Below are 25,698 nucleotides of genomic sequence, written 5' to 3' on the forward strand. Positions count from 1 at the left end.
CCTAGGTATTTTATTTTTTTGGATGCAATTGTGAATGGAGTTGTTTTCCTGATTTCTCTTTCTGTTGGTTCATTGTTAGTATATAGGAAAGCCACAGATTTCTGTGTGTTGATTTTGTATCCTGCAACTTTGCTGTATTCCGATATCAGTTCTAGTAGTTTTGGGGTGGAGTCTTTAGGGTTTTTTATGTACAGTATCATGTCATCTGCAAATAGTGACAGTTTAACTTCTTCTTTACCAATCTGGATTCCTTGTATTTCTTTATTTTGTCTGATTGCCGTAGCTAGGACCTCCAGTACTATGTTAAATAACAGTGGAGAGAGTGGGCATCCCTGTCTAGTTCCCGATCTCAGAGGAAATGCTTTCAGCTTCTCGCTGTTCAATATAATGTTGGCTGTGGGTTTATCATAGATGGCCTTTATTATGTTGAGGTACTTGCCCTCTATTCCCATTTTGCTGAGAGTTTTTAACATGAATGGATGTTGAACTTTGTCAAATGCTTTTTCAGCATCTATGGAGATGATCATGTGGTTTTTGTCTTTCTTTTTGTTGATGTGGTGGATGATGTTGATGGACTTTCGAATGTTGTACCATCCTTGCATCCCTGGGATGAATCCCACTTGGTCTTGGTGTATGATCCTTTTGATGTATTTTTGAATTCGGTTTGCTAATATTTTGTTGAGTATTTTTGCATCTACGTTCATCAGGGATATTGGTCTGTAGTTTTCTTTTTTGGTGGGGTCTTTGCCTGGTTTTGGTATTAGGGTGATGTTAGCTTCATAGAATGAGTTTGGGAGTATCCCCTCCTCCTCTATTTTTTGGAAAACTTTAAGGAGAATGGGTATTATGTCTTCCCTGTATGTCTGATAAAATTCCGAGGTAAATCCATCTGGCCCGGGGGTTTTGTTCTTTGGTAGTTTTTTGATTACCTCTTCAATTTTGTTGCTGGTAATTGGTCTGTTTAGATTTTCTGTTTCTTCCTGGGTCAATCTTGGAAGGTTATATTTTTCTAGGAAGTTGTCCATTTCTCCTAGGTTTCCCAGCTTGTTAGCATATAGGTTTTCATAGTATTCTCCAATAATTCTTTGCATTTCCGTGGGGTCCATCGTGATTTTTCCTTTCTCGTTTCTGATACTGTTGATTTGTGTTGACTCTCTTTTCTTCTTAATAAGTCTGGCTAGAGGCTTATCTATTTTGTTTATTTTCTCAAAGAACCAGCTCTTGGTTTCATTGATTTTTGCTGTTGTTTTATTCTTCTCAATTTTATTTATTTCTTCTCTGATCTTTATTATGTCCCTCCTTCTGCTGACCTTAGGCCTCATCTGTTCTTCTTTTTCCAATTTCCATAATTGTGACATTAGACCATTCATTTGGGATTGCTCTTCCTTTTTTAAATATGGTTGGATTGCTATATACTTTCCTCTTAAGACTGCTTTTGCTGTGTCCCACAGAAGTTGGGGCTTAGTGTTGTTGTTGTCATTTGTTTCCATATATTGCTGGATCTCCATTTTGATTTGGTCATTGATCCATTGATTATTTAGGAGCGTGTTGTTAAGCCTCCATGTGTTTGTGAGCCTCTTTGCTTTCTTTGTACAGGTTATTTCTAGTTTTATGCCTTTGTGGTCTGAAAAGTTGGTTGGTAGGATTTCAATCTTTTGGAATTTTCTGAGGCCCTTTTTGTGGCCTAGTATGTGGTCTATTCTGGAGAATGTTCCATGTGCACTTGAGAAGAATGTATATCCTGCTGCTCTTGGATGTAGAGTTCTATAGATGTCTATTAGGTCCATCTGCTCTACTGTGTTGTTCAGTGCTTCCGTGTCCTTACTTATTTTCTGCCCAGTGGATCTATCCTTTGGGGTGAGTGGTGTGTTGAAGTCTCCTAGAATGAATGCATTGCAGTCTATATCCCCCTTTAGCTCTGTTAGTATTTGTTTCACATATGCTGGTCCTCCTGTGTTGGGTGCATATATATTTAGAATGGTTATATCCTCTTGTTTGACTGAGCCCTTTATCATTATGTAGTGTCCTTCTTTATCTCTTGTTACTTTCTTTGTTTTGAAGTCTATTTTGTCTGATATTAGTACTGCAACCCCTGCTTTCTTCTCACTGTTGTTTGCTTGAAATATGTTTTTCCATCCCTTGACTTTTAGTCTGTACATGTCTTTGGGTTTGAGGTGAGTTTCTTGTAAGCAGCATATAGATGGGTCTTGCTTTTTTATCCATTCTGTTACTCTGTGTCTTTTGATTGGTGCATTCAACCCATTAACATTTAGGGTGACTATTGAAAGATATGTACTTATTGCCATTGCAGGCTTTAAATTCGTGGTTACCAAAGGTTCAAGGTTAGCCTCTTTAGTATCTTACTGCCTAACTTAGCTCGCTTATTGAGCTGTTATATACACTGTCTGGAGATTCTTTTCTTCTCTCCCTTCTTGTTCCTCCTCCTCGATTCTTCATATGTTGGGTGTTTTGTGCTGTGCTCTTTCTAGGAGTGCTCCCATCTAGAGCAGTCCCTGTAAGATGTTCTGTAGAGGTGGTTTGTGGAAAGCAAATTCCCTCAGCTTTTGTTTGTCTGGGAATTGTTTAATCCCACCGTCATATTTGAATGATAGTCGTGCTGGATACAGTATCCTTGGTTCAAGGCCCTTCTGTTTCATTGTATTAAATATATCATGCCATTCTCTTCTGGCCTGTAGGGTTTCTGTTGAGAAATCTGACGTTAGCCTGATGGGTTTCCCTTTATAGGTGACCTTTTTCTCTCTAGCTGCCTTTAACACTCTTTCCTTGTCCTTGATCTTTGCCATTTTAATTATTATGTGTCTTGGTGTTGCCCTTCTTGGATCCTTTCTGTTGGGGGTTCTGTGTATTTCCGTGGTCTGTTTGATTACTTCCTCCCCCAGTGTGGGGAAGTTTTCAGCAGTTATTTCTTCTAAGATACTTTCCCTCTCTTTTCCTCTCTCTTCTTCTTCTGGGACCCCTATAATACGGATATTGTTCCTTTTAGATTGGTCACACAGTTCTCTTAATATTGTTTCATTCCTGGAGATCCTTTTGTCTCTCTCTATGTCAGCTTCTATGCGTTCCTGTTCTCTGATTTCAATTCCATCAATGGCCTCTTGCATTCTATCCATTCTGCTTATAAACCCTTCCAGAGTTTGTTTCATTTCTGCGATCTCCTTTCTGGCATCTGTGATCTCTTTCCGGACTTCATCCCATTTTTCTTGCGTATTTCTCTGCATCTCTGTCAGCATGTTTATGATTCTTATTTTGAATTCTTTGTCAGGAAGACTGGTTAGGTCTGTCTCCTTCTCTGGTGTTGTCTCTGTGATCTTTGTCTGCCTGTAGCTTTGCCTTTTCATGGTGATAGGAATTGTCTGCAGAACTGGGACGAGTGATGGCTGGAAGGACTTCCTTTCTTGTTGGTTTGTGGCCCTCCTCTCCTGGGAGAACAGCGGCCTCTAGTGGCTTGTGCTGCGCAGCTGCGCGCAGATAGGGTTTCTGCTTCCTGCCCGGCTGCTATGGAGTTAATCTCCGCTGTTGCTATGGGCGTGGCCTGGCTCGGGCAGCTGCTCCAAAGTGGTGGAGTCGCGTTGGAGCAGGAGCTGCTGGGAGGCTATTTATCTCCGTAAGGGGCCTCCCTGCTCCCTGCAGCCCAGGGGTTAGGGTGCCCAGAGATCCCGGATTCCCTACCTCTGGATTAAGTGTCCCGCCCTGCCCCTTTAAGACTTCCAAAAAGCACCCGCCAAAACAAAACAACGACCACAAAAAAAAACAAGAAAAAAAATTTTTTTAATTAAAAAAAAAATTTTTTTAATTAAAAAAAAAAAAAAAGGTGGTCGTTCGTTTTTCTTTATTCTCCGGTGCCAGCCTCAGGCCTCTGCTCACCGGTCTTTCTGCCCTGTTTCCCTAGTATTGGGGTCCCTGTCCCTTTAAGACTTCCAAAAAGCGCTCGCCAAAACAAAGCAGCAAAAAAGCAAAAAAAAAAAAAAATGGTCGCGCGCTTTTCTTATGTCCTCTGTCGCCCAGCCTCCAGTGCCTGCTCACTGTTCTTGCTGCCCTGTTTTCCCAGTATCGAGGGCCCTGCACTCTGGCCCGGATGGCTGGGGCTGGGTGCTCGGCAGCCCTGGGCTCCGTCTCCCTCCCGCTCTGCCTGCTCTTCTCCCGCCGGGAGCTGGGGGGAGGGGCGCTCGGCTCCCGCGGGGCCGGGGCTTGTATCTCACCCCCTTCGCGAGGCGCTGGGTTCTCTCAGGTGTGGATGTGGTCTGGATATTGTCCTGTGTCCTCTGGTCTTTATTCTAGGAAGAGTTGTCTTTGTTTTATTTTCATAGATATATGTGGTTTTAGGAGGAGATTTCCGCTGCTCTACTCACGCCGCCATCTTCCGCCCCTCCCATTGGTATTTTGAAGGGGATTGCACTGAATCTGCTCTGGATATAGACATTTCAACAATATTAACTTCTAATCCATGAGAATGGAATATCTTTCCATTTATTTGTTCATCTTCAATTTCTTTCATTAGTATCATAGTTTTCAGAGTATAGTTTCTTACATTTTTCAAGTCTTTCACCTCCTTGGTTAAATTTGTTCCTAGGATTTTTTTTTGATGCAAGTGTAAATGGGATTGTTTTCTTAATTCTCTTTCTGTTATTCATTATTAGTATATAGAAATTCAACAGATTTCTTTATATTGATTTTGTATCCTGCAACTTTACTGAATTCATTTATTGGTTCTAATAATTTTTTGGTGGACTCTTTAGGGTTGTCTATATGAGGTATCATGTCATCTGCAAATAGTGACAATTTCACTTCTTCCTTACCATTTCTATCCTTTAGTTTTAAGGCTGGTGCTTCTGGGAAGCATGGGCCCAGCTGGGCTGTATTGGCATAGCACAAATCTCCCACATCATGCATATTTAATGATGGTGGGTCCCGGTTAGTCTCTCTGTGTCTTTGTCCTCGTCTGTGCCGTGGGGTGGCCATAGTGTCTGACTCTCAGCGTGTGCAGTGCTGACAGCAGTGCCTGGATTGCATGGTTCTCAGTAAATATTGGTTGCTCTCATTATTATTACTACAACTTTACCATTTATGCTGCTCTGTTACTGCCTTCGATCTTCCCAATTCTGTGTGCTCAACTCCCTTTTAGAGATGAGGAAATTGAATTTTAAAGAAGTTATAGCACTTGCCTGAGATGAGCCAGCTTCAGAGAGCACACCTGAGAGGATGTTATCCTTGAGTTTTGCCATGGTTGATGGGAGAGGGCTCCACCTGAGTCTGACATCCCACCTGCTACCTTCTGCAGGTCAGGATTTCTAAGCTCTCAGAACTGTGGGCTATGATGCAAGGCTCTCCTTTGGAAAATGCCAGGGGCAGGCATGTGCCCACCCAGTGTACAGTGCATATGCAGCATACACGGAGGCTGCAGCGCACAGCCCCTGGGCCAAGTGTACGTGGGGGCCATTTGGCTGCACCATGGTGGACCGGCGTACACTTCCAGGCTTCACGAGGCAAACCAGGCACATGCCTGAGGACAGCTCTCTTGTGGGAAGCGTTGTGTGCTGGATATTCTGTTACAGGGCAAGCTACGCTGTCAGCCGTATTCCGTCAGTTAGTGCTGACGATGAACGCCACAGTTTATCATGTGGTCCCTTAAAATCTTTTTACATTGCTAGTATTTTATGTGAAATTCTTTAGAATCACCTTAATGAGGATATTTGGTAAGAACTAACTTGTAAAAATTAACTTGGTTGAGATAAATAGGTTGAGACAGGGAAATACTGTTTGTGGTCTGCAGACATTCAGTAGAGGGTCACACAGGGAACTTGTGAGTGGCTTATTCACTGTATTATGTTTACTTCTTTCAAGATGTTTGAAAACAAGAATCCAGTGGGAACCAGATACAATCTCAGGCCTGGAGAGATAGGATCTTGTTTTGGAAAAACTTGTGGAGAGTGGACGGTCTGCCCCATCAGCAGCCCCCTCATGTGGGCGAGGATTCTTGCAGAGGGGGAGGGGAGAGCCATGCCCTTACTCCCAGGACTACAAATAATGGGGGCCAAGGAGGAAAGGAAGGGCCGGCATCCAAAGAGAGGGTTCTTACACCGGGGTCATAGGGCAGCTGGGAAATGCAGATTCTTGGCCTGTGTGTCCAGATTTGTGATTCATTAGGTTTGGGTTCGGGCCTTAGAATCAAGACCCTTAGGTGAGTATGGAGACTGGATGGATTAGACTTTTCCTAAAGGATTCCACCTTTCCTGAGTTCAAGTTCAGATGACTGTAATGACCACTGTAGGCTGGCTGTAAGGAAGATATAGATGTGGGAACATGGCTGGGAAGGGTGCTCCTAGGAATAGGACAGCATGAATAAGCGTGTGAAGAGAGCTTTCGGAGCATATGCGGAGGCACCCACCAGTGAATTTGGCTGGAACATTCGATAAATGAGGGCTGTGACAGGGCATAGTTCTCAAAGTGAGGACCCAGGCCTGGTAGCCACTCCTGGGAACTTATTAGAAAGGCGACTTTGGGGACCCCACTGCAGACCTGCTGAACCAGAAATGCCTGGGGGCCAAATGGGGGGGCCTTCTGTGTCTTCACAAGCTGCCAGGGGATTCCCTGGAGCCTGGGAGCCCCTGTGATAGGAGGGAAGGGGTCAGACTAATTCAGTGGGCAGTGAGCACCCCCTGCAGGATGACCACTGACCTTCAGGAAGTTCATGCGCTGCACATGTGACAAGAGAATGGAAATTTGCCTTTCTTTTCACCTTTATACAGACACAGATTTAATAAAATTCTAGAATTCCTCAAACTAGGGAAAGCTGACAAAAACTTAGTTTAATACTTTTAATTTAAATTCTAGAAAATGGATGATAAATTACATGAAACAAAATTAAAAGATTATAGTATTACAAGAAGTTAATTGCACTTAGATATTTTATAATTCAAATTACTTTTCATTAACATGTTATAAACATTCTTAAGTTATGTGAGAAAAATAGTAAATTTATTTGTGAACAGAAATAGCAAACTTAAAGCCAAATATGTCAAATGAGATACTTGTATTCACATGGAGGGGAAATAGGTTTTTTGAATTGTTAGGTGGGAATGGTTATTTTGCAGATTTAAAGCTTACTTAAAAACACATGTTTTTGAAATTAAAATCAAGTAAAATGTGACATCTTCTGGAACAAGGATCCCAGAGAACAGGGTGCATGGCTGGGCGCTGGGGGAACTGCCTTCCAGCAGAGAAGAGAGTGACTCATGAAGCACAGAGCAGCCATTGGTCTTCTTGGATTAAAAAAGGAACTTCTGTTGAACGGTGATCTGTCATCCCCTTTAAAATGGACATAGCCACCTAGACAGGAAGCCAAGGAAAACACTGGACTTTCAGATGACTCCTCCCTTTTCATAATCAACAGTTTGAGGGAGAACGTCCTCGAGGCCACCTTGAGGCTTGTGTCAGGTTCACCAGACAAGCCCCCCTGATGGTCATTACTCAGCACTTTCCCAAGGCAGTCAGACAGCTGGTGCTGTGTGATTTTAAATGAAATCCTGCCAGTAGGTAGGATCTTAAGTGGTCTAATATGCTCCATATTTCCTAGAACTACTTCAGGTTATTTTCCAGAGGAGGTTAGATTTTCTCACATCATTAAATAAAATTGGATTCTATTTTTTTATTTCAAAAACTAGGGTACCATAGTACCATTGGTAACCATATTTGGCTATTTCCTTGATTGCATAGGGAGAAGACAGCGATTATCGGGGAAAAAAATCATGCACTATATGTACCAGTTATGTAAATCCCTTGACCATATGCACAGGTATGCTCTGGGGCACTTGGCGGATCTCAAATGAATAAAACGGAGTAACAGTCATTCAAAAGGCAAGGTAAAAGAATTTTAACAAATGAGGTACTATTAATTCTATCTTTCCTTTTATATTGAATGCAGAAATGGAATATTTCACAGAGATGTAAAACCAGAAAATATATTAATAAAGGTAAGAACTTTTATATGAAAAATTGGTATCAGAATAAAGGTAAAATATACAAACTTGCCATTGGTTATGCTTTCGGTACCAGATAGTTGAGTACCATGTTTGTTATAGTTTCTTTTCCCAGTTTGGAAAAATGGTTCATTTAATGAAATGCCATCAACATAACTACATCTGGTAGAAAATAGTCTTAGGCCCCTTCTCATGCTATATACAAAAGTAAACTTCATTTAGTTTATCGTCCTAAACACTCTAAATACAAAAGTTGAAGAGGCAGGATTTGAGCTCAGGTCTGTCTCACTCCAGAGCCACTTAAACTTATACATGTTTAAAGTATACAATTTGATAAGTTTGGCATTTGTATACACCCATGAAACCATCATTATCAAATTAATGAACAAATCCTTCACGCCAGAATTTCCTCCTTCCCTCCTTCCCTGCTCCTTGTTCTTCAGCAAAGCCTGGCTTTCTGTCAACATAAATTAGTTTGTGTTTTCTAGAATGTTATATAAATGGAATTCCATAGCACACACTCTTTTTGGTCTGGATTCTTCCGCGTCTTTCTGCTGAGATCTGTCCATTTTGTGGTATGTGTGCCGCAGCTTTTGAAGTCATCTCACAGGTCTTGGGTGTTCTGGTCTGTTTTTGCCATTCTTTCTCTCTTTTTTGAGTCTTTCTTAGGATTTTCATCTCTCCACTTACATTTCCCACCTGAACCTGCGTGTCATTGACTTTTTCCATTAGAGCACTTAACAAAGTAACCGTAGTCATTTTAAATTCCCTGTCTGGTAATTCTAAAGTCTGTGCCATACTTGAATCTGTTCTGATGCTCGCTTTGTGTCTTCAGGCTGTTTTCTCTTGCTTTTTAACATGCCTTATGATTTTTGTTGGAAGTCCAATATGATATGTTGGGTAATGGTGATGGAGGTAAATAACCATCAGAGTGAGGTTTCTTGATAACCTGGCTGGGAAATGTGCTGTGCTTAATATTTGCTATAGTTGTAAGTGTCAGAGGCTTCAAATTCATGGCCAGCCTCTATTTTACTACCTGAATGTGAGGCATAGAGAACACTGAAGAAATATCTCCAACCCAGATGCCTGGTCGGTGTGACCCTCTGAAGAGCCGTGGGTGTGAGCTGGCCCCCTGAACCTGCTCTCCCCGACCTCCAGTGGCCGACACAGGGAAGTTTGAGGCATAATAGGGCGTACAACGGTGATGTAAAATTCATTCATGACTCACACTGTGACTTAAAATTTCCCAAAACCTGTAGACGTTTGGAAATATTTGTAAAACATAGCCAGAATATTTACAAACGGATTCCACTGACTGGAAACGCTACTTGCGCATCTGTTAGAATCACTTTCAGGTGCTTGTGAAGCCTGTCATTTGTGTTTTACCAGCGAGTTTAGATGCTGGTCCTTTTCCCGCTAGTGCATAAATACTTGAGATGGTTTGTTTTACAGCAGTTGCCTGATGAGGTGAATCTGTCCCTGCTTTTCTCCCCCTGCAGCAGGATGTCCTGAAGTTGGGGGACTTCGGGTCGTGCCGGAGTGTCTATTCCAAGCAGCCATACACAGAGTACATCTCCACCCGCTGGTACCGGGCCCCAGAGTGCCTCCTGACTGACGGGTTCTACACTTACAAGATGGACCTGTGGAGCGCTGGCTGTGTGCTCTACGAGATCAGCAGGTTGGGCTGAGGTGGCCGTCTGTCTGCGGATCCCCGCTCATGTGTGAATGCCCTAAGGCAGGCCACACGGCGAGGCCTCAGGCCAGTGCCTTCCTTTACAGTAAAGATTTTACGGTCATTTTTGTGATAAGACTTTTTTAACATAACAGAAAGTGTACTAGGCTTTCATTTTACTTTTTGTCAAATGCTTTTCCTTGCTTTTGCTTGGCATGGAGCACAGCACACCACTGGTCACTCCTTTCCTACTGGCCCATCTCAGCCCTGGGTCGGTGGGGCTCTTCAGTAGGCTTCAGTGAAGTGATGGCCTCCCGAGTTCAGAAACAGAGTGGAAACGTGCTTACTGCCCCCTGCGGGGCCTGCCACAGGGAGGGGTGGCCGGGAGCCTCCTGGGGCCTACCCTAAGAGGTACAGTCACATCCGGTAGGATGCCTTGGCCACAGGTGTGAGGATGAGCCACGTGCTGGCACAGCGGGGTTCTAGAAGCCCTCGTCCTAATGCTCCTTCCCGGCCTCCCACCCCCAGGCTTTGGGCTCCACCACTGGGCAGAGCGGTGGCCTGCCGAGAAGGAAGGGTGGGCTTGTCCCATTCAGAGGTGGGTGGGGGGTCAGGCTGAAGAAGCCCACAGAAAGGGTGGGGCAGCAGCCTCTGCTCGTGGTGGACCTTTAAAGACATTTGGGTGAATTCAGCATCTGGGGGACAGGCCTCGGAACAGCAGGACCCCACGTAGTTGTCTGCTCCCACCCACTCAGCTGACCACCTCATAATTAGAGACATATGTGCACCTCAGGATACACCCTTTGACTCTAGATCATTCACATTGATAATCTGTTGTTTTTGGAAAGCTGACTGGCAACTTCAGTGAAGCTGAAAGTACCAACAGACAGTCCTTACTTGTGTGCTAAATCCTTTGCATTAATTTGGGTATGATGGCTGCTGGCATCAGATCAGAATGTAGGGTACCCTGTGGGGAACCCACGGGTAAAGCATGCTGTGCTTTGCCACCCCAGTGCCCCCACCTCAGAGCTGTGTCCTGCTCACCTGTGTTTTCCTCTTCTCTCCGGTGGCCATAGGGTATTGACAGTCTTCCTACCAGACCTATGTTTTTCAAGTCTTCTTTGTGGCATGTAATATGACCTAAATTTATATAAGCCTGAGACCTATTTATTTGTTTATTTGTTTGTTTATTTATTAAGGTATCATTGATATACACTCTTATGAAGGTTTCACATGAGCAACATTGTGGTTACTACATTCACCCATATTATCAAGTCCCCCCCATACTCCACAAATAAGGGAAATCATTTGGTACTTGTCTTTCTCCGCCTGGCTTATTTCACTGAGCATAATACCCTCCAGCTCCATCCGTGTTGTTGAGAAGGATAGGATATGTTTTCTTCTCATAAGCCTGAGATCTTTTATTCACAATTCCAAAATCCATAGAAGCTCTGAAAACCAAAGAGTTTCTTGGAATTCATTTGTCAACAAAACCTGACCTGACCTACTTTGAATTTTCATCCACAAAACTCCTGTGGACTGTCAGGAGGCCCACTGGGGAGGTTACATATGAGCTTTCACATTTTACTGCGAGCCTCTCGAGTACAGAGAGAATGTGGCTGTCTCTTAGCAAGACACCTACCTTGGTAAATCGGAAATAGGCCCAAACAGAAGGGGGATTGGAGATCCCTTAGCAATGAGGATTACCGTGCAGGTGGGATTGTGTCCCTGGGTTTCCCGGGAGCGAGCCACCCAGCAGAGGGAGGCTGACTGCCCAGGGTGAATAGGACCCTCTCGTCCTAACCGCAGCTCCTTGTTGCATACTTCCAGTCTGCAGCCTCTCTTCCCTGGAGCCAGTGAGCTGGACCAGATCTCAAAGATCCACGACGTCATTGGCACACCTGCTGAGAAGACCCTCACCAAGTTCAAACAGTAAGAGTCCATGTGGGCCTGCCCCGCACCTCCTGGGCCTGGCGGCAGCAGTGGGCTGAAGGCTGGCTAGGTGGCATCTGTTACCCCTGCAGCCCCTCAGTCCACCTCAGGTGCCAGTGCCATTGCTACTCAGAACTGCCACCCCCAAGGACCTGCCGAGAGGGGTACTTTCCTCAGGCTCCCCAAAAGAGGCCTTAGTCCCCTGAGGGCCCAGCAGTCAGGTTAGACCCCTGAATATTAAACAGGCTACCCAGGCTCAGGGGCTATGCAGTGAGGACCCTGTGCAGCCACCACCCACTGACACCCAGGCCAGCCTTATCAGGTTGTTTGGGTCAAAGCTGAGGCAGGGAGTGGGGGCCTCGGCAGGAAAGCCCTGTGGGCTGGGGGTCACAGCACCCGGCAGCTCCTAGGCCCTCAAACGTAAGGGCATGACAGCTATTTGGGGTTCTTTTTCTTTCTTTAAACTTCATTTGATTCTTCTCAGGTGGGAATGTGCTATTAGTCTTTTCGAGGAAAAGTTTTCTGACATTGATAACATAATAGATTTGGTGACACCCCACACACACTTTAAAAAAATGGGCTTTATTTCTTAGACCAGTTTTAGGTTCACAGCAAAAGTGAGCAGAAAGCACAGAGATGTCCCAGTGCTCCTGCCCGGCCCAGGCCCAGCCCCGCGCCGTCAGCATGGCACCAAAGTGGTACAGCTGCTATGACTGACAGGCCTACAGGGCTGCACCATCACCACCCAGAGCCCACAGCTTACACAAGGGGGAACCCCTGTGTCGTACGCACCACGGGTTTGGGCAGTTGCACAGTCATGCCCCACTCTTAGATCACACGCAGCTGCCTTCAGCACAGGCCCCTGGAGAGTCATGGTGAGGGGCCGGCCACGTGCTCTAAATAATGGCGTGATCTTTATTATCATTGGGCTTTTAATACAGGTCGAGAGCTATGAGTTTTGATTTTCCTTTTAAAAAGGGATCAGGAATACCCCTACTGACAGACAACTTGTCCCCGCAATGCCTCTCCCTCCTGCACGCAATGGTGGCCTATGATCCCGATGACAGAATCACTGCCCACCAGGCCCTGCAGCATCCCTACTTCCAGGAGCAGAGGTAGGCACACCGCGCCGCCCGCGAGGGGCAAGTGGTTCGAACAACAGCGCGCCAGCGGGGCGGGGCCTCCTCGAACCCGGCCGCTCAGATCAGGTCGGCCTCCCCAGGGAGGCTGTTGGCGGCCCCACGCTAAACTTCCGGCGGCTCTGTGGCCGCTCTGTCCCCAAGCCAACGCTCCGGTTAAGACTTGGGGGGAGCCTGGTGGGCGTCAGTGTAAACCGGTAGATCGCTGTCAGGTTGGAGGCCCGGTGGATGGCACCTGGCATTGCAGCACCTGCCCCGAGGGCATCTGTGACTGTGGGGGTGAAGTCCGACCCAAGCCTCAGGTGGCTGGGCGGGCGCGGGCGGCCGCAGGGCAGTGCCCGCGGTTCATTCGTGCGGCCCAGGGGCTGCCCGCGGAGACAGAAAAGGAGAAACGGCTCCTGTGGCAGTTCGTGGGACGGCGCACTGACAGTGCGGAGACACCGCAGACGCCCGCGCTAGTGGCTGTGCGGGTCCTCAGCGGGGGCCGCCCTTCTCCCTCCGTCCCCCGCAGGGCAGCTGAAAGGCAGGCTCTGGGCGGCCGCAGAAAAGCTTTCCTCCCAGGGCGCCCTGTGGCGTCCGAACTGCAGAACAACTGCCCGGTTTGGAACGACGGCGGAACGCAGGTACTGGGAGGTCAGCGGGCTGGAAATGGGCCCCAGTAGCGGGGTGGCCCGCGTCTCCCTGAGCAGGGCGCCCCCTGTGGCGGCCGAGGCAGCTGCGTCTGCCCCGCTAGGGCGCCCCGCGGGGGAGGCCGGCGCTGTGCGGGGGGCGGGATCCCCTCCGAGGGCTCCGCCCGTTCTGCCCCACTCCTAAGGGTCAAGGACATCCCGGGTGCGCAGGCGAGGTAGGACTCCTCCCCGTGCCGGTGCGGGGTCTGTGCCCGGGCGCTCTGCGGACGTCGCCTGGCCGTGCCCCGTCGGCCGAGCCTATCGGGGGGCTTGGCCCGCCCGGGCAGCCACGGCCTCTCGCCGCCTAGCCCCCCACCCGGTGGGCGCTCTGTCCGCACACTTCCCGGTGGAAAAGGGCACCTCTTGTGGCGGTGCCGCTTGCCCGGCCCCGTGTGCTCGGTGCCACCACTTGCACGTTCCGGGCTGGCCCCCTCCCACCAGTCAGCGCAGCGTTCGTGGGGGGGGGGGGGTCACGTGCCCGGAGCTGAGGACGCGGATGGACGTGCAGCCAGGCTGCGTTCTAGAATTCCGCACTCGTGTCCCGCCGTTTGCTGGGTGGTTCCACTTGGCTGTCTAAGGGGCGATCCTGCCCACACCTGACTCCCTGCGTCTCCCCGCGCCTTCCCAGCAAGCACGGAGGCAGCTTCCTTTCAGCAGCTCGGGAGCCCCTGAGCCGCCGCATGTTGCCTCCCAACTGCTGCCCGTGCTCGGCCTCCTCTCCCTGCAGCGCAGGTGTCCGAACGTGTCACTCCTGCCAGCCCCACGAAGGCCCCAACCTGTCTGAGGGCCGCTTGGGGGCACCTGAGGCCTTGCGGGCCTGGGTTCCCTGTCACAGTGGCCCCCTCTTCTCTGGGGCCGTGCTGGGGTGTAAGTGCACGGTCGGGCTGTGCTCCGGTAAAACTCTGGGCACTGAAATTTGACAAATTTCATATAATTTTTTTCAACTAATAAAAAATGTAAAACCATTCTTCGGGCCCCAGCCACACAAGCAGGCGGCGGGCCGATCCGGCCGACCTCGGGGAGTTGTCACGTCGGTGTCGCCACAGCCTCTGCCTTCGTCCGGGCCAAGTCGGGTGTCACCTGTCGGCCGGCGCAGTGGCTGCCCGGAGGGACGGGGGCGTGTAGAGTTCTAGCGAGCGGCCACCTCACTTCTGAGCGGCTGGCCACGGGGGTGTGCTGTGTAGCCGCCGTGTGGCCATGTCTTAGGGTCCGGAAGTCAGCTGTATTGGGCGTCAGTGCACAGAAACCCGTTCCCTGGTCTCCGGAAAGGGGGCGCCGTCGTGTGTTCAGCAGACCTGTGTTTTGTTTTAACAAACAGCCCCTAAAGCAAGAGGCCCTGACCAGGAGACCAGGACCGGCCTACCTAAAGGAACTGCCCAAACTTAAGCTTTCGGGGGTGACTAAACTGTCCGCGTACTCCAGCCCGGCGCCGCAGTCCGTGTTCGGACCCGGAGGGAACGGGCAGGCCCCGGGGCCGAGACCCCTGCAGTGTGCTGGCACAAAGCAGAAGGTAGCCCGGCTCCGCCCCCGTCAGCGAGCTGCCCCCTGCCCGTCCTGGCCTGCACTCACGCGCCGTGGTTTTCTTTAACAGGCAGATATGCAGAAAGACATAAAGCCTAACCTGAAACAGTGTCGCCTGCCCACGCTGGAAAGGAAGGGCGGAGGATGCTGAGCCCCACGCCCCCTCACCTGCCGCAGCTCGAGCCCGGCCGGCCCGGCGTATGGCGTCTAAGGCGGGGATGCGCTCCAGGGAGAGGCCTGGTGTCCCAGCGCGCTGCCCCGCAGACCAGGCACGCCCACTTGACCTGCAGCCACGAGCCCACGGGTACTTGCTCCCCGAGAGCAGCTCTGCTGTCTGCACCGGTCAAATACATTTGTAAGACCACCTCATTCTGGGGTTTTATTTCATTTTCATAACCTAAGAATTTGGGGCAGGGAATAGTTTGTAATTTTGTATATGAATCAGAACAGAAATTAGAATTTACATTATGTATTATTTAGACGTGGTTTCCCTGTGGGCCCTGCATGCTGTGCTTTTACTACATTGCCAGTTGCAGCTTACAAATGCTGCTGTTGGAGCCCCTGGTTTCTATTAAAGAATAAGCTAACAGTCACACTATTTTATATCTTCTGACTTAAACACGTGTCCTGCCTCTTGGTTCCTTTACATACGTTTTATGAGCGCATTAGGAGGTAGATCTTTGGGGAACTACCTCGGTGTGGTTTGCTTTTGTTCCCAGGCAGAGCCGAGCCCCTGAGGAAGCCCAGGCCTGTGCTGGCGGCTCCAGGGCTGTGGCAGGCGCGGCACTCGGCTTTGGGGCCTGACACTGCAGCTCCTGGGCCCAGCTTCCTCCTTTGAGTACAGAAGGCAGCTTCCTGTGGTGCTGAGCTCATTTCTGGGGAGCCAGCCATCAGTTGGGCCCAAAAAGGACCTGATTCCCTGAGGGCAGGGGAGCCTCTTTCTGGCTTGGAATGTGACCTGCTAGTGGGCGGGTCCTTCCTTTTATCTTCTCCAACTTAAACATAAAGCCCGTTTCCTACATCAGCTTCAGTCTTGTCCCTCTCCTCTCGGGACCCGTCTGTGACATTCTTCATGTGCTCTCCAGTGGCAGTCGCCTCTGCACCCTAACAGGTGGAGATGCTGACCCAGGAGCAACAGGACGGCTGGGCCAGGGAGAGTGCCCGCTGCAGCCCCAGGGCAGACAGCAGGACCCAGTGGGTTACTGCAGCCAGCTGAGGAGTAGGAAGGAGACCTGTGGGTTGGCTGTTGGGCAGAGCAGGCCAGGAATGAGGCTTAAGGTGACGGTCCAAGCTGGGTGCACAGGGGGAGGGGTTAGAAAGAGCTTCTTTTTGAACCCATTTGAGACCCTGGCAGGGCCTCAGGGATGCCCCATTGTGGAAGTGGCACTGGGGAGCAGGAAGGTGCCATCCTGTCTTGCAGAAAGCCTGGCCTGGTAATTCCAAGTCACTGGGAACCCGGGGCAGTTTCACGGACCAGGAGGAGACCAGCAACAGGGGCACTGTGGCCCAGTGGGAGGAGGGGCCAGTGAGGCAGAGTGGGGGTGTGGGCCTGAAGAGGGGGCGCTGTCCATAAGCACAGGCTCCAGGGGCACACCAAAGGGCTGAGGGGTATTTGTGTGTTCAGGAAACTTGTTACCTCCTTTGTATAAAATTCGAAGGAAGAATCTTTGAAGTTCTTCCATGTGCCTTTTTGAGAAAGCAAATGCATCCCTCCCAGTGGCGGGCTGGCAGGGCTGTGTGCTCGGGGGCCTGCCCTGTCTACCAAACAAGGCCCTTCACTTTCACGTTGGTCTTGGGAATCAACACTCTCAGCAGTGTGGAGCTTGGCCCACCGCCCAGCCCAGCAGGGCCTCCCGCCAGGCAGCCCCACCAGAGCCCACATGGCAGCTCCAGCAGGCCTGCCGTGGGCAGTGCCAGTCCCGGCCGCCCACCTGCCCCCACCGAGCAGCACAGGGCTCCTGGGCCTTCAGCGTGACTTGCACATCATCCTTGCAAGGGTAAATCCGTGTGCCCGTGGACTTGGGGGGCAGAAAAAGCTCATCTCCAAGCACAGCTCCCACACCTGCCGGGCGCAGGGGAGCCAGCCACCTGCCAGACGACGTGGCTCCCAGAGCTCTGCGCCTGGTCTCCATCGGCCTGGCCTGCGAGGGCACAGATGGTCACCTGGGCCGGCTGCCAGAGCACTGGTGGGGGCTCTGCCCACTCCAAATTGGCAAGACTCAAAGGCGACAAGGCCATTTAAGCCTTTCTGGGCAACTATTGAGTGGCTCCTGAAGCACTTGACTCGTCGCCACAGAAATCCGGAAGGGAAGCAGCCAGTCTCACCACCGCTGCACCATCCTGCCAAATTCACTCATTCCACAGTGTTTACAGGCACCTGCCAAGTGCCCAGCCCGGCTCCTCCACCCACCACACCCTCCTGATCTCAACCAGAGGAACACCCAGGGCAGAAGCACACCAGCCTGGCTGCTTCCCTCGCTGTGTGGGCCTGGTGTGCTGTCTGGGCAGAGGTGGTGAGCAGGCCCTCCGTGCAAGGATCCCAGCTCTGGCGGTGTTATGTGAACCAGCTCACGGAGCAGAAACACTGCCGGCGTGAGGGTGCCTAGGCCAGGGGCGTGTTGGCCCAAGCCAAGCCACACACGAGCTCGCCGCCCAGAGCTCCCTGGAGTGCCCGCCTCCCTCGACTCTGCTAAGGCCTCTCCAGGAGGGAAGCACGCACTCGCCAACTCCGACACAAAGCTCAAGGAAGAAAGGAAAAGCAAAAACCGGACCAGGTGTGCTGGCGCTAATGTCCACGGCCTCCACAGCTTCTGAGTGAGGCTGTCTGTCCAGGGCCTGCCGAGTGCTGAGTGTCCACAGAGGTGGTGGTGGCTGGGGGGCTTTTGATTGGGGAGCCCTCTTGGCCCACTTGGCCAGGGACCAGTCTTGGGAACAGAGCCACGTAGTGTTCCTAGCACAGAGGCACCTGCAGAAAACTGGGACACCCCACAGCATCAGTGCAGGGGGTCGGCTGCATACTGCCTTCCAGAGCCTGAGCGAGGGGCGAGCGGTGGAGGGCAGAGCCAGGAGTGTCCACCTGGCACAACGCAGACCTTGGCCAGAGGAAGCCATGGCCAAACTGTACTTGGATTTTCACCCGCATCACTGTCCTGGGGCCTGGCAGGTGCCCACCTCCACTTCCTACAAATAGACGATCCAAGAGGCCGTGAGATCCCGAATTCTGGACTTGATTTTCAGAGGCAGCCCTTTGTGATCTCCAGAAATATGTGTGGCCTCCTCGTCTGTCTCTTGGACCTGCATGGATTGGGTTTTCCGTGTAACTTACAACACCTAAAAAGGCAGAAACACCAAATATCAAACTATCTAAAATGTGCTAACATTGCATTTTAATATGAATTAGAGGTCATTCTGAATGTGTACTTTACATAGATTCTGGTTCTTTCACTTAAAGCAGTAGGTGTCTTAGTATTTTGTGGTGTGTCCATCGCACTGTGAGCAAGCCACTGGAGCCTCCGAGAGGAGCGGCCCTCCTGGCCTGTGGTGGCCAGGCCAGGACTCAGCTGTAACTGACCTCTCCGCGGAGAGCGAAGCCGAGACCAAGGCCGATGAGACTTTTCTGGAAACAGCAACATTGCCCTGTTGCTGAGTCCCACGAAGGGTGAAAATGAAAGGTGTGTGCTCAGGCTTCTACCTGAAGTCATGCAGACGTGTCTGATTCAATGCGATCGCTGAGAGAGACGTGTCTCAGAGACTTCATGACGCAGCGCCACCAAAGCAGCAAGTCTTCCAAGGGTCCCACTGGGCATGAGTTTTTAAGCTGAGAAACATTTCTTCCTTGTGGCAGCTGCCCAGGGTTGCCGTTCTAAAACCCCCTCGAGCCCACTCGGGGTGGCCTCTGCTCAGCTGCTCGTGAGCTGGCTTCCACCAGACCAAACCCCATGCAGTTCCATTGGGTGCTTCACGTCTCCGCGTGGCTAGCAAACCACCTTCACACTCTCCAGAGGGACCGAGCTGTTCGTGGCCACAGGCGTTTCCAATGACAAAAGGTGGATGCGTGGGCTGTAGGCAGCAAGGCAAGAACGAGTCTCTGACCCCCCAGTATCGCACACGCGTGCCCCCAATGGCTGCGGACCGGCGAGAAGGGGCCCAGAGCCCCCTGCAGGTGAGCACAGTCCCACACGGCCGCACCCTCTGCGGGCTGGGCTGCGGAGAGGGCTTTGGTGGGCGGCGCACTGACAGCATGATTCCACATCACCAGATTCATTCAAAAGGACATTAAAATGGAGCCAGTTTAACAAAAGAGAAGCAAATGGTATATTCAAGATAGTTTTAATACTGTTCTGTGAATTAGAAATACCACTCTTAAATGGTGAAAATTACTAGTGAAGTGACCATTTCCCCTAGTAGCAGAATTACATTATGTACACATGTAACACGGAGTTGGCTGCACTGGGAACAACAGTATTAAAATAAATGTAACAGATTAGAAAGAGTATCTTCACGCCATACCTTGGAGGGCCATGCAGCCACCGTGCATGGTCATATTCAAAGTGATTTTCTAACAGCATTAAACTACTTTAAGTGCAAACAATTTAAAAACAATTTGTCATTGCAGTATGTTTTCCTGAATTTCATATTGAAGTTAGAAAGTAACAACTTTCTCATTATGACTGCATTCCAGGTTGTCTTCTGACCACCAAACGTATAAAAAAAATCGGTGCAAAACCAGAGTGAAGTACAGGTTTTAACAGTTGAATTTAAGGGCACTTCTTGTCCAAGAAATATGTTATTTTACACTGTGTGTGTGTGTGTATTTATGAGATCTTAATTACACTGAATTTTAAAATAAAAAGCAAGAAAATCCGGCTTCTTATTTTTCATGGCAGCCCCAAAAGAACGATTTAAAACTGGAAACTTCTTCGGGTGCCCAGCGAGCCCTGCGCCTGCCCCCCGCCAGGTGACTTGCCTCCCGCCATGCGTGGGCCGCCGGGGGCGGAGGCTGAAGCCGAAGCGCGGCTCCGTGCGTCCGCTGAGGCCCCTCCCTGCGGCTGGCGGGGCGGGATTTTCGAGCAGTAGTAGGGTCGCTACACTACAGTTCCGCCCGGAGGCCTGGTCTGGTTTGGGGATGACAATACACCCTGCAAACAAAGCAGTTCACATTAATCCAGCAAAGACTTCTCCAGCCATTTCACATGATCAAGGTAGATTTCTGTTTGTTTGGAAGCCAGTGTTTTAACAAATCCTCCGTTTTTCACCTACTGGATTGCATAACATTCCTGACTAATCGGACCCACTGAATTTGGCCCCCTGCTTGGGGGCAATGTGGTGAGCAGGGTGGCCCCCAGGCGAGCGGCAGCTCCCAGGGGGCGGGGCCACGACCTGCCCCTCCGCACTGCACACCTGCCCTCCAGGGCCAGCCTCAGCCTCCACTGACAGAGCTTAGCGGCACTTTTTAAAAGTCTCCTTTCCAGGGGTCCTTTCTCTGGTTGGGTGACGTGATGGTGGCACCCCTGCGGCTCTAGCACCAGCGTCTGTACAGGGCCAGCGGGTCAGGAAAGGAGAATCTGGGCCATGGGGTGGGGAGGCGTGGAACAGAGCTCAGTGCGCCCCTGGCTGCAGCGTGCTGGCAGCCTGGTGTTGGGGCTGCGTCCCTCCTGCACAGTAAGGGGACGTCTGTCCCTTCCTGGCGGCGCTTACTGAGGGGGGAGGCCTCTGGCAACAAGGGCACGAGTTCAGATGAACCTGAGGGGGTTAACCTCATAAGGCAAAGAGCCCTTGCATTTCTTTGTACTTAGTACTGGGATGCATGTGGTCAGTCGGAGTTTGGCATTCACTTATTAAGAATAAGTCTAAGGTTACAATAGTGCAACACTGAAGCTACACATTTTCAGCTTTTTGAACACAAATTTCTTCCTAAGCTGTCCTGAAAAATGCTTCAATTGTTAGTATTGTTTATACATGACGAGCCTTCAACTCTACGCAAACAGGCTGCGGTTCCACATGCTGGACTTGTGCTGATACCAAGGAGGGGTGACAGTCTGAAATCCACCTTTGGCTTCGCCCACACCCCAGGGGAGGGGCCCTGTCCTCTCCGAGTCATTTCTCTCCAGTCTCTAACCTTAAAACCGCCTCTGTTCATCTAGTCGAGATGAGGAAGCAGAGAGCTGTGCAGGCAACAGACCCGCTCAGAATCTATAGGAGCTCTTTTCCTCGTATCCGGAGTCACTGCTGAAAAGGCCCCACCTGTGCCGACTTCTAGGGGAGAATGCTCCGCGCCCCCCTCAGCCCACCGCGATGAGGCCTGCACAGCAAGAGGTGGCGGCCCCGCACTGCTCCCGCCGGCCCCGCCTCGGCCCCACTGGGCAGGACAGCCTGGGGGAGCGCCTTCCCCACGGGAATTCTCTGCCTTCACAGGGAGACACAGTCCGAGAGGGCTGAAGAGACTGCTTTCCGAGCGTTAAGGGATGTCCAGGAACCGTGCCAGGTCTCCAAGAGGGACGGGCACCCCTACCCCCAACGCAAAAGCAAAGGGAGAACGAGGACCCAGGCGGGGCGGGGCAGGGACCGGGAGGCCGCCCCTCGGGCCCTCTTCTGGCCCCCGGGACGCCACCCTGGGGCAGCGCAGTTCCCCACGTGCCGAGGAGGCTCTGAGCGCAGCACCGTCCAGCACGAGGACCACACAAGCCATGTAAGCAAGGAATTGACATGCCAGTAACACATTTAAGTTAAAAAACAGTTGAAATTAGTTTTAATATATCATTTAACCCAATATATCCCATGTTATCATTTCAACATGTAATCAGTGTGAAAATTGTTGTTGACACTTTACATTCTTTTTGAAGCCTTTGATACACTTCTAGTGCTCAGGGGCCGCACACAGGTCACTCATGACTGCCACGGTGGACGTACAGGCCTGGCTGTCCCAGCCCAGCCTCCCCTGCCATGGGCTTTTTCCAATTCTGAGTGACAGCCCTGGACGACTGGGCCCCTTCCTTGTCCCAAGGGTAGGTGGGTGCCAAGGCAGAGGTGGCACAGGCACTGGTCCTGATGTGATGTCAGTGGGGACACACTGCCTCTACGGGCTGCCCATCTCCCTATCCCTGAGAAGCGCCCCCACCCCTGCATGCTTCTGTACACAACACACACACCCACTCCCCAGTCTGTGTTGGCTAAAGCCCTAATCCCAGTTTTGACAGCAGTGGGGAGCCAGCTAGAACCACCCCCCGCTGCCATCCTACTGTCCACAGAGGCCCACGTTCAAAGAGATGGAAGGTTATCCAAGCAAGTGCCCACCCTCGGCCCACCTTCCAGCCTCTGTGGTCCACACTTGCACCCTTGGTCACTAAGCATCCGGGGGACTGGGCTTTGGTTGACAGGGTCAGCCTTTACGATGTCTCCCCTGGTGGACTACTTCAGCACGGACTCTGAACAGCAGAGCGCCCCTGGGGTCCAATCAGGGGCCCGGGCCTGAGGCGCTGAGCCAGGAGGCAGCCTGAGCTATTCAGCCTGGCCACAGAGGGGTCCTGAGGACCTGGGGTGCTTGGGCAAGGGGCCCCTCTACCAGAGCAGAGGGGAGTAGGCGGGGAGGCGGGACAAGGACCGGCAGTTCAGCCCCATTTCTGGCACTACCCAAGCCCACCCCCGAGGGGCCCTTGCACACGAGCTCCAGAGCTGGGGCATCCTGCACAGGTGTGGGTTTGTGGCTGTCCAGGTGTGGGGGTGAGGAAGGGTCTGAAACAAGGACTCGGCAAGGCCTTTCCAGGTCAGCAGCAGGTAAGGAGAGGGCGACACCCTCTGAACCACCTACCTGCCTAACTCCCCAGGTAAGGAGGGCCGGGGCCTGAGCCCTGGGGTCCAGCACCCAGCACCCGGGCGAGGACCCTGTCTGGCCTGTGGTCAATGGGATGCTGACCTGATACCTGTTCTCTTCTTGAAGATGGAACTGTTTTGCTGTGAAGGACAGTGGAGGCAGTGGGGAAAACACAGCCATTCAAAAGAAAATTAAATGTGAAAAGTCCCCTCATTTCTATAAACTGTGCATTAGTTGAAACCTTATTGGAGATCAAAGAGCAGATAGAAAACACAGCCTTATAGCCCTTCCTCGGGGCTCCAGACGACTCCTGAAGAGGAAGCCCAGCTGGACACCTTGACACAAAGCACGGAGTGGGGCCCACCGGGGACGGCTGCTGTGGGGAGACGGCCCCTGAAGGTGTGGGCAGCAGCACGGGGACCAATGCCCCAGCCGCCTCCTCTGGGAGACAGTCTTGCTGTCCCCGCACCCTCCCTGGTTACTTTTCTCAGGGAGGAACGAACAAAGAACAGGCATCGATGGGCAACGCCTGCTCCCAGGTGTCAGCGGCATGGTCGCTGGGGGTGACACGGGCAGCTGGCAATTAAGAGCTTTACAAATATCAATTAAGCAAAAGATTTCTCCAGCCAAGACTGAACACCAGCCACCCCCCAGGGAGGAAGCCTATTATCAAAACAGTGACAATTCTTGAATCCAGTTGTTTAATACGCTGCTCTGTTCTCACCAGAGTTTCCATTTTATTCCTGCAAGAGATTTCATTTGCAGATTGATAGAATATTCCAGCTCTTACTTTGGGCTTGGTTACGATTTGTAATGCTCAGGTAGTAGTATAAGCCTTGTTTCACAAGAATGCATGGGAAAAATAATATTTTGGTTAAAAAAACAATTTACAACAAAGGGTGTGCATGTGCTGGTGGGCACTGCAGAGATCGTCAACCCTGACGGCAGGAGGCGGCCGCGGGGGTCACAGGGACCCACGTCAGAGATAGGCCTTGTCCTGAAGTCCCCTCGGGCACGTGGCGGCCATCTCAGCGGACTCCAGCGCTTCGCCTTGGCTGTGGGATCGGAGGCCTCAGGCCGCCAGAGGGCAGTTGTGGGGGGAGGTCAGCAAGTCTGGGCTGCCCGTGGGTTCACCCAGTCACCCCCGGGCCTTCCTCAAAGCCTGGCCACTTGACTCCCTCAGGTCACCCTCCGCACCCCAACTAAAAGTGACCCGTACACCGGCAGGGACAGGCTGACGTCAAACAGACCGACCGACTAAAGCCCGTCTCCCGAGCCGGTGCGGGAGCGCCCGGGGGGAAGGGCAGTGCTGCAGAGGCCACCCGGGCCGGCCTCCCTGGCAGCCTGGCCTCCGATCCCGGCAGCCTCCACAGAGCCGCTCATTCCCCCAGCAGCGGGCCCCCCATCACTGCATCTCATTTGGAGGCCACGAGGTCAGGTGATGCCCTTTCAGGTGGCACCAAAGTGGTAAGTACCACCAGGCACGCTTCTGCCTACAGATGTACTCGCCGCCCCAGCCCCAGGAATCCACTCACACTACCCAGACCGCTGCCCGAGGCGGAAGACACAGCAGCCGCCACCTCATCCCGAGGCACATGAGGCCGAAGTCCCCGGGTCGGATGGGCCAGGTTCAGAGGTGTGGCACAGCCTCCCTGCCCAGCAGGGCTGCCACCGGGCTCTGCTTCCCTGGGCCACCCCCAGGCCATTCTGCACCCTGCCTTGCCCTGCCCCACTGCTCGTGGTGCGCCCGGAGCCTTGGCTCCTGCTGGGTGGCTGACCATGTCCCTTTGCCAGCCTGGGACCGCCAATGACTGGCCACACTGAAGGTGGCACGCTTTCTGGCCACTCAACCTGGTCTCTCTGGGAAAAAGGCTTTGTCACACAGCCAGGTAACGGCCCTTCTGAGAACCCTCTGCTCTGTGGGACGGGAGGAGGTGACCCCCTAGGTCTTGCGAATGCCTTCCTAGCTGGGTCGTTTTAAGGAGCATCTGCCCATGAAGGCCCCACCCAAAACAAGAGGCGGGTTTAGAGGCTGCCAACACCAGCGCCATTCTGCACCCTGCCTTGCCCTGACCCACCGCCCTGGGGGCCCCTAGATGTTCTGTCGCTTCCCAGACTCACTGGGTCAGAATCAACTGTTTCTTCTGACAGGCGGCCACAAAGGGAAGAAAGGAAAAACAGTATTTTTGAAGGGACAAACTAGTTATTTTTAAAAGATCAAAACGTGTGTGTGTCCTTTTAAACTCTGCCAACCTAGCAGTATTTGGGACTTAACATCTACTCGCTCTAAGGAAACAAGGAACCCACTGCTCCTGGGGCAGGAGGCCCGTGGGTGCTGGAGGCCGGGGGGACAGCAGTCAGAAGACTCTGGACCCCTGGGCACCCCTGAGGCATGCTGCCAACCTGGAGGAGAGGCAGCTGGGAGGGGGGGTCCCCAGGCCTGGCCGGCCCCAAGCTCGATGTCTTACAAAGCAGCAGGACGTGGAGTTAAGGAGCACGGGACCTGCCAGGGGCTATGTCTCAGGACAGCTCAGCTGCACCTTTCGGCCTTGAAGCCCTGAGGGATGAAGACGTCAGGGTGCTGCTCACACCACTCACGTCTGCCAGAGTGAGGAGACACTTCACAGCAGGACAATGTAAATCGCTAATTCTTCCCACCCTCCCTGGACCATCTCCCACTGCCCTGCTTAGGAAGCCATTCCGCAGTGGAGCCTCAGGGCCCCGTGTCCAAGGCAGGGCACCCTCAACAGCCATCACAAAGCCTCAAGCAAACTTTTCAAGATCAAGGGCAGGAAAACAACGATCTCGCTGGGAAAAGAGCTCCTATAGCAGCCTGCTAGCGTGTGCTCCGCCCTCCTGGCGGCTGGCCCCACAGCTGGGGCACTGAGTCTGCGCTGTCCAGCCAGGGCACAGCCCAGGGCAACTTCAGAATGTCAGCACCCTCACTAAACAGAGCCTG

At 51.6% G+C, this 25,698-nt stretch overlaps 1 protein-coding gene across 8 annotated transcripts in view; it reads left to right on the plus strand.

Annotated features, from left to right (window-relative positions):
- MOK (MOK protein kinase) overlaps window positions 1–15,527 on the plus strand; it is a 47,113-nt gene extending 31,586 nt beyond the window's left edge. For 3 of the 8 annotated variants that reach the window (XM_057488133.1, XM_036882056.2, XM_057488136.1), the window contains 8 exons: window positions 7,735–7,813; window positions 7,943–7,991; window positions 9,497–9,675; window positions 11,500–11,601; window positions 12,543–12,716; window positions 13,252–13,363; window positions 14,727–14,918; window positions 15,000–15,527. In XM_057488133.1, the coding sequence (XP_057344116.1) occupies window positions 7,735–7,813; window positions 7,943–7,991; window positions 9,497–9,675; window positions 11,500–11,601; window positions 12,543–12,716; window positions 13,252–13,363; window positions 14,727–14,918; window positions 15,000–15,080 (968 nt within the window). In that variant the 3' untranslated portion in view covers window positions 15,081–15,527. Of the gene's footprint in view, window positions 1–7,734; window positions 7,814–7,942; window positions 7,992–9,496; window positions 9,676–11,499; window positions 11,602–12,542; window positions 12,717–13,251; window positions 13,364–14,388; window positions 14,689–14,726; window positions 14,919–14,999 lie in introns of those variants that run through there. The other 5 variants (XM_057488135.1, XM_057488134.1, XM_036882058.2 and 2 more) reach the window with 4 other exon arrangements.
- Window positions 15,528–25,698: the final 10,171 nt, after the last annotated feature.

The sequence above is a fragment of the Manis pentadactyla genome, chromosome 11 (genome assembly GCF_030020395.1).
Source record: "Manis pentadactyla isolate mManPen7 chromosome 11, mManPen7.hap1, whole genome shotgun sequence".
NCBI lineage: Eukaryota > Metazoa > Chordata > Mammalia > Pholidota > Manidae > Manis > Manis pentadactyla.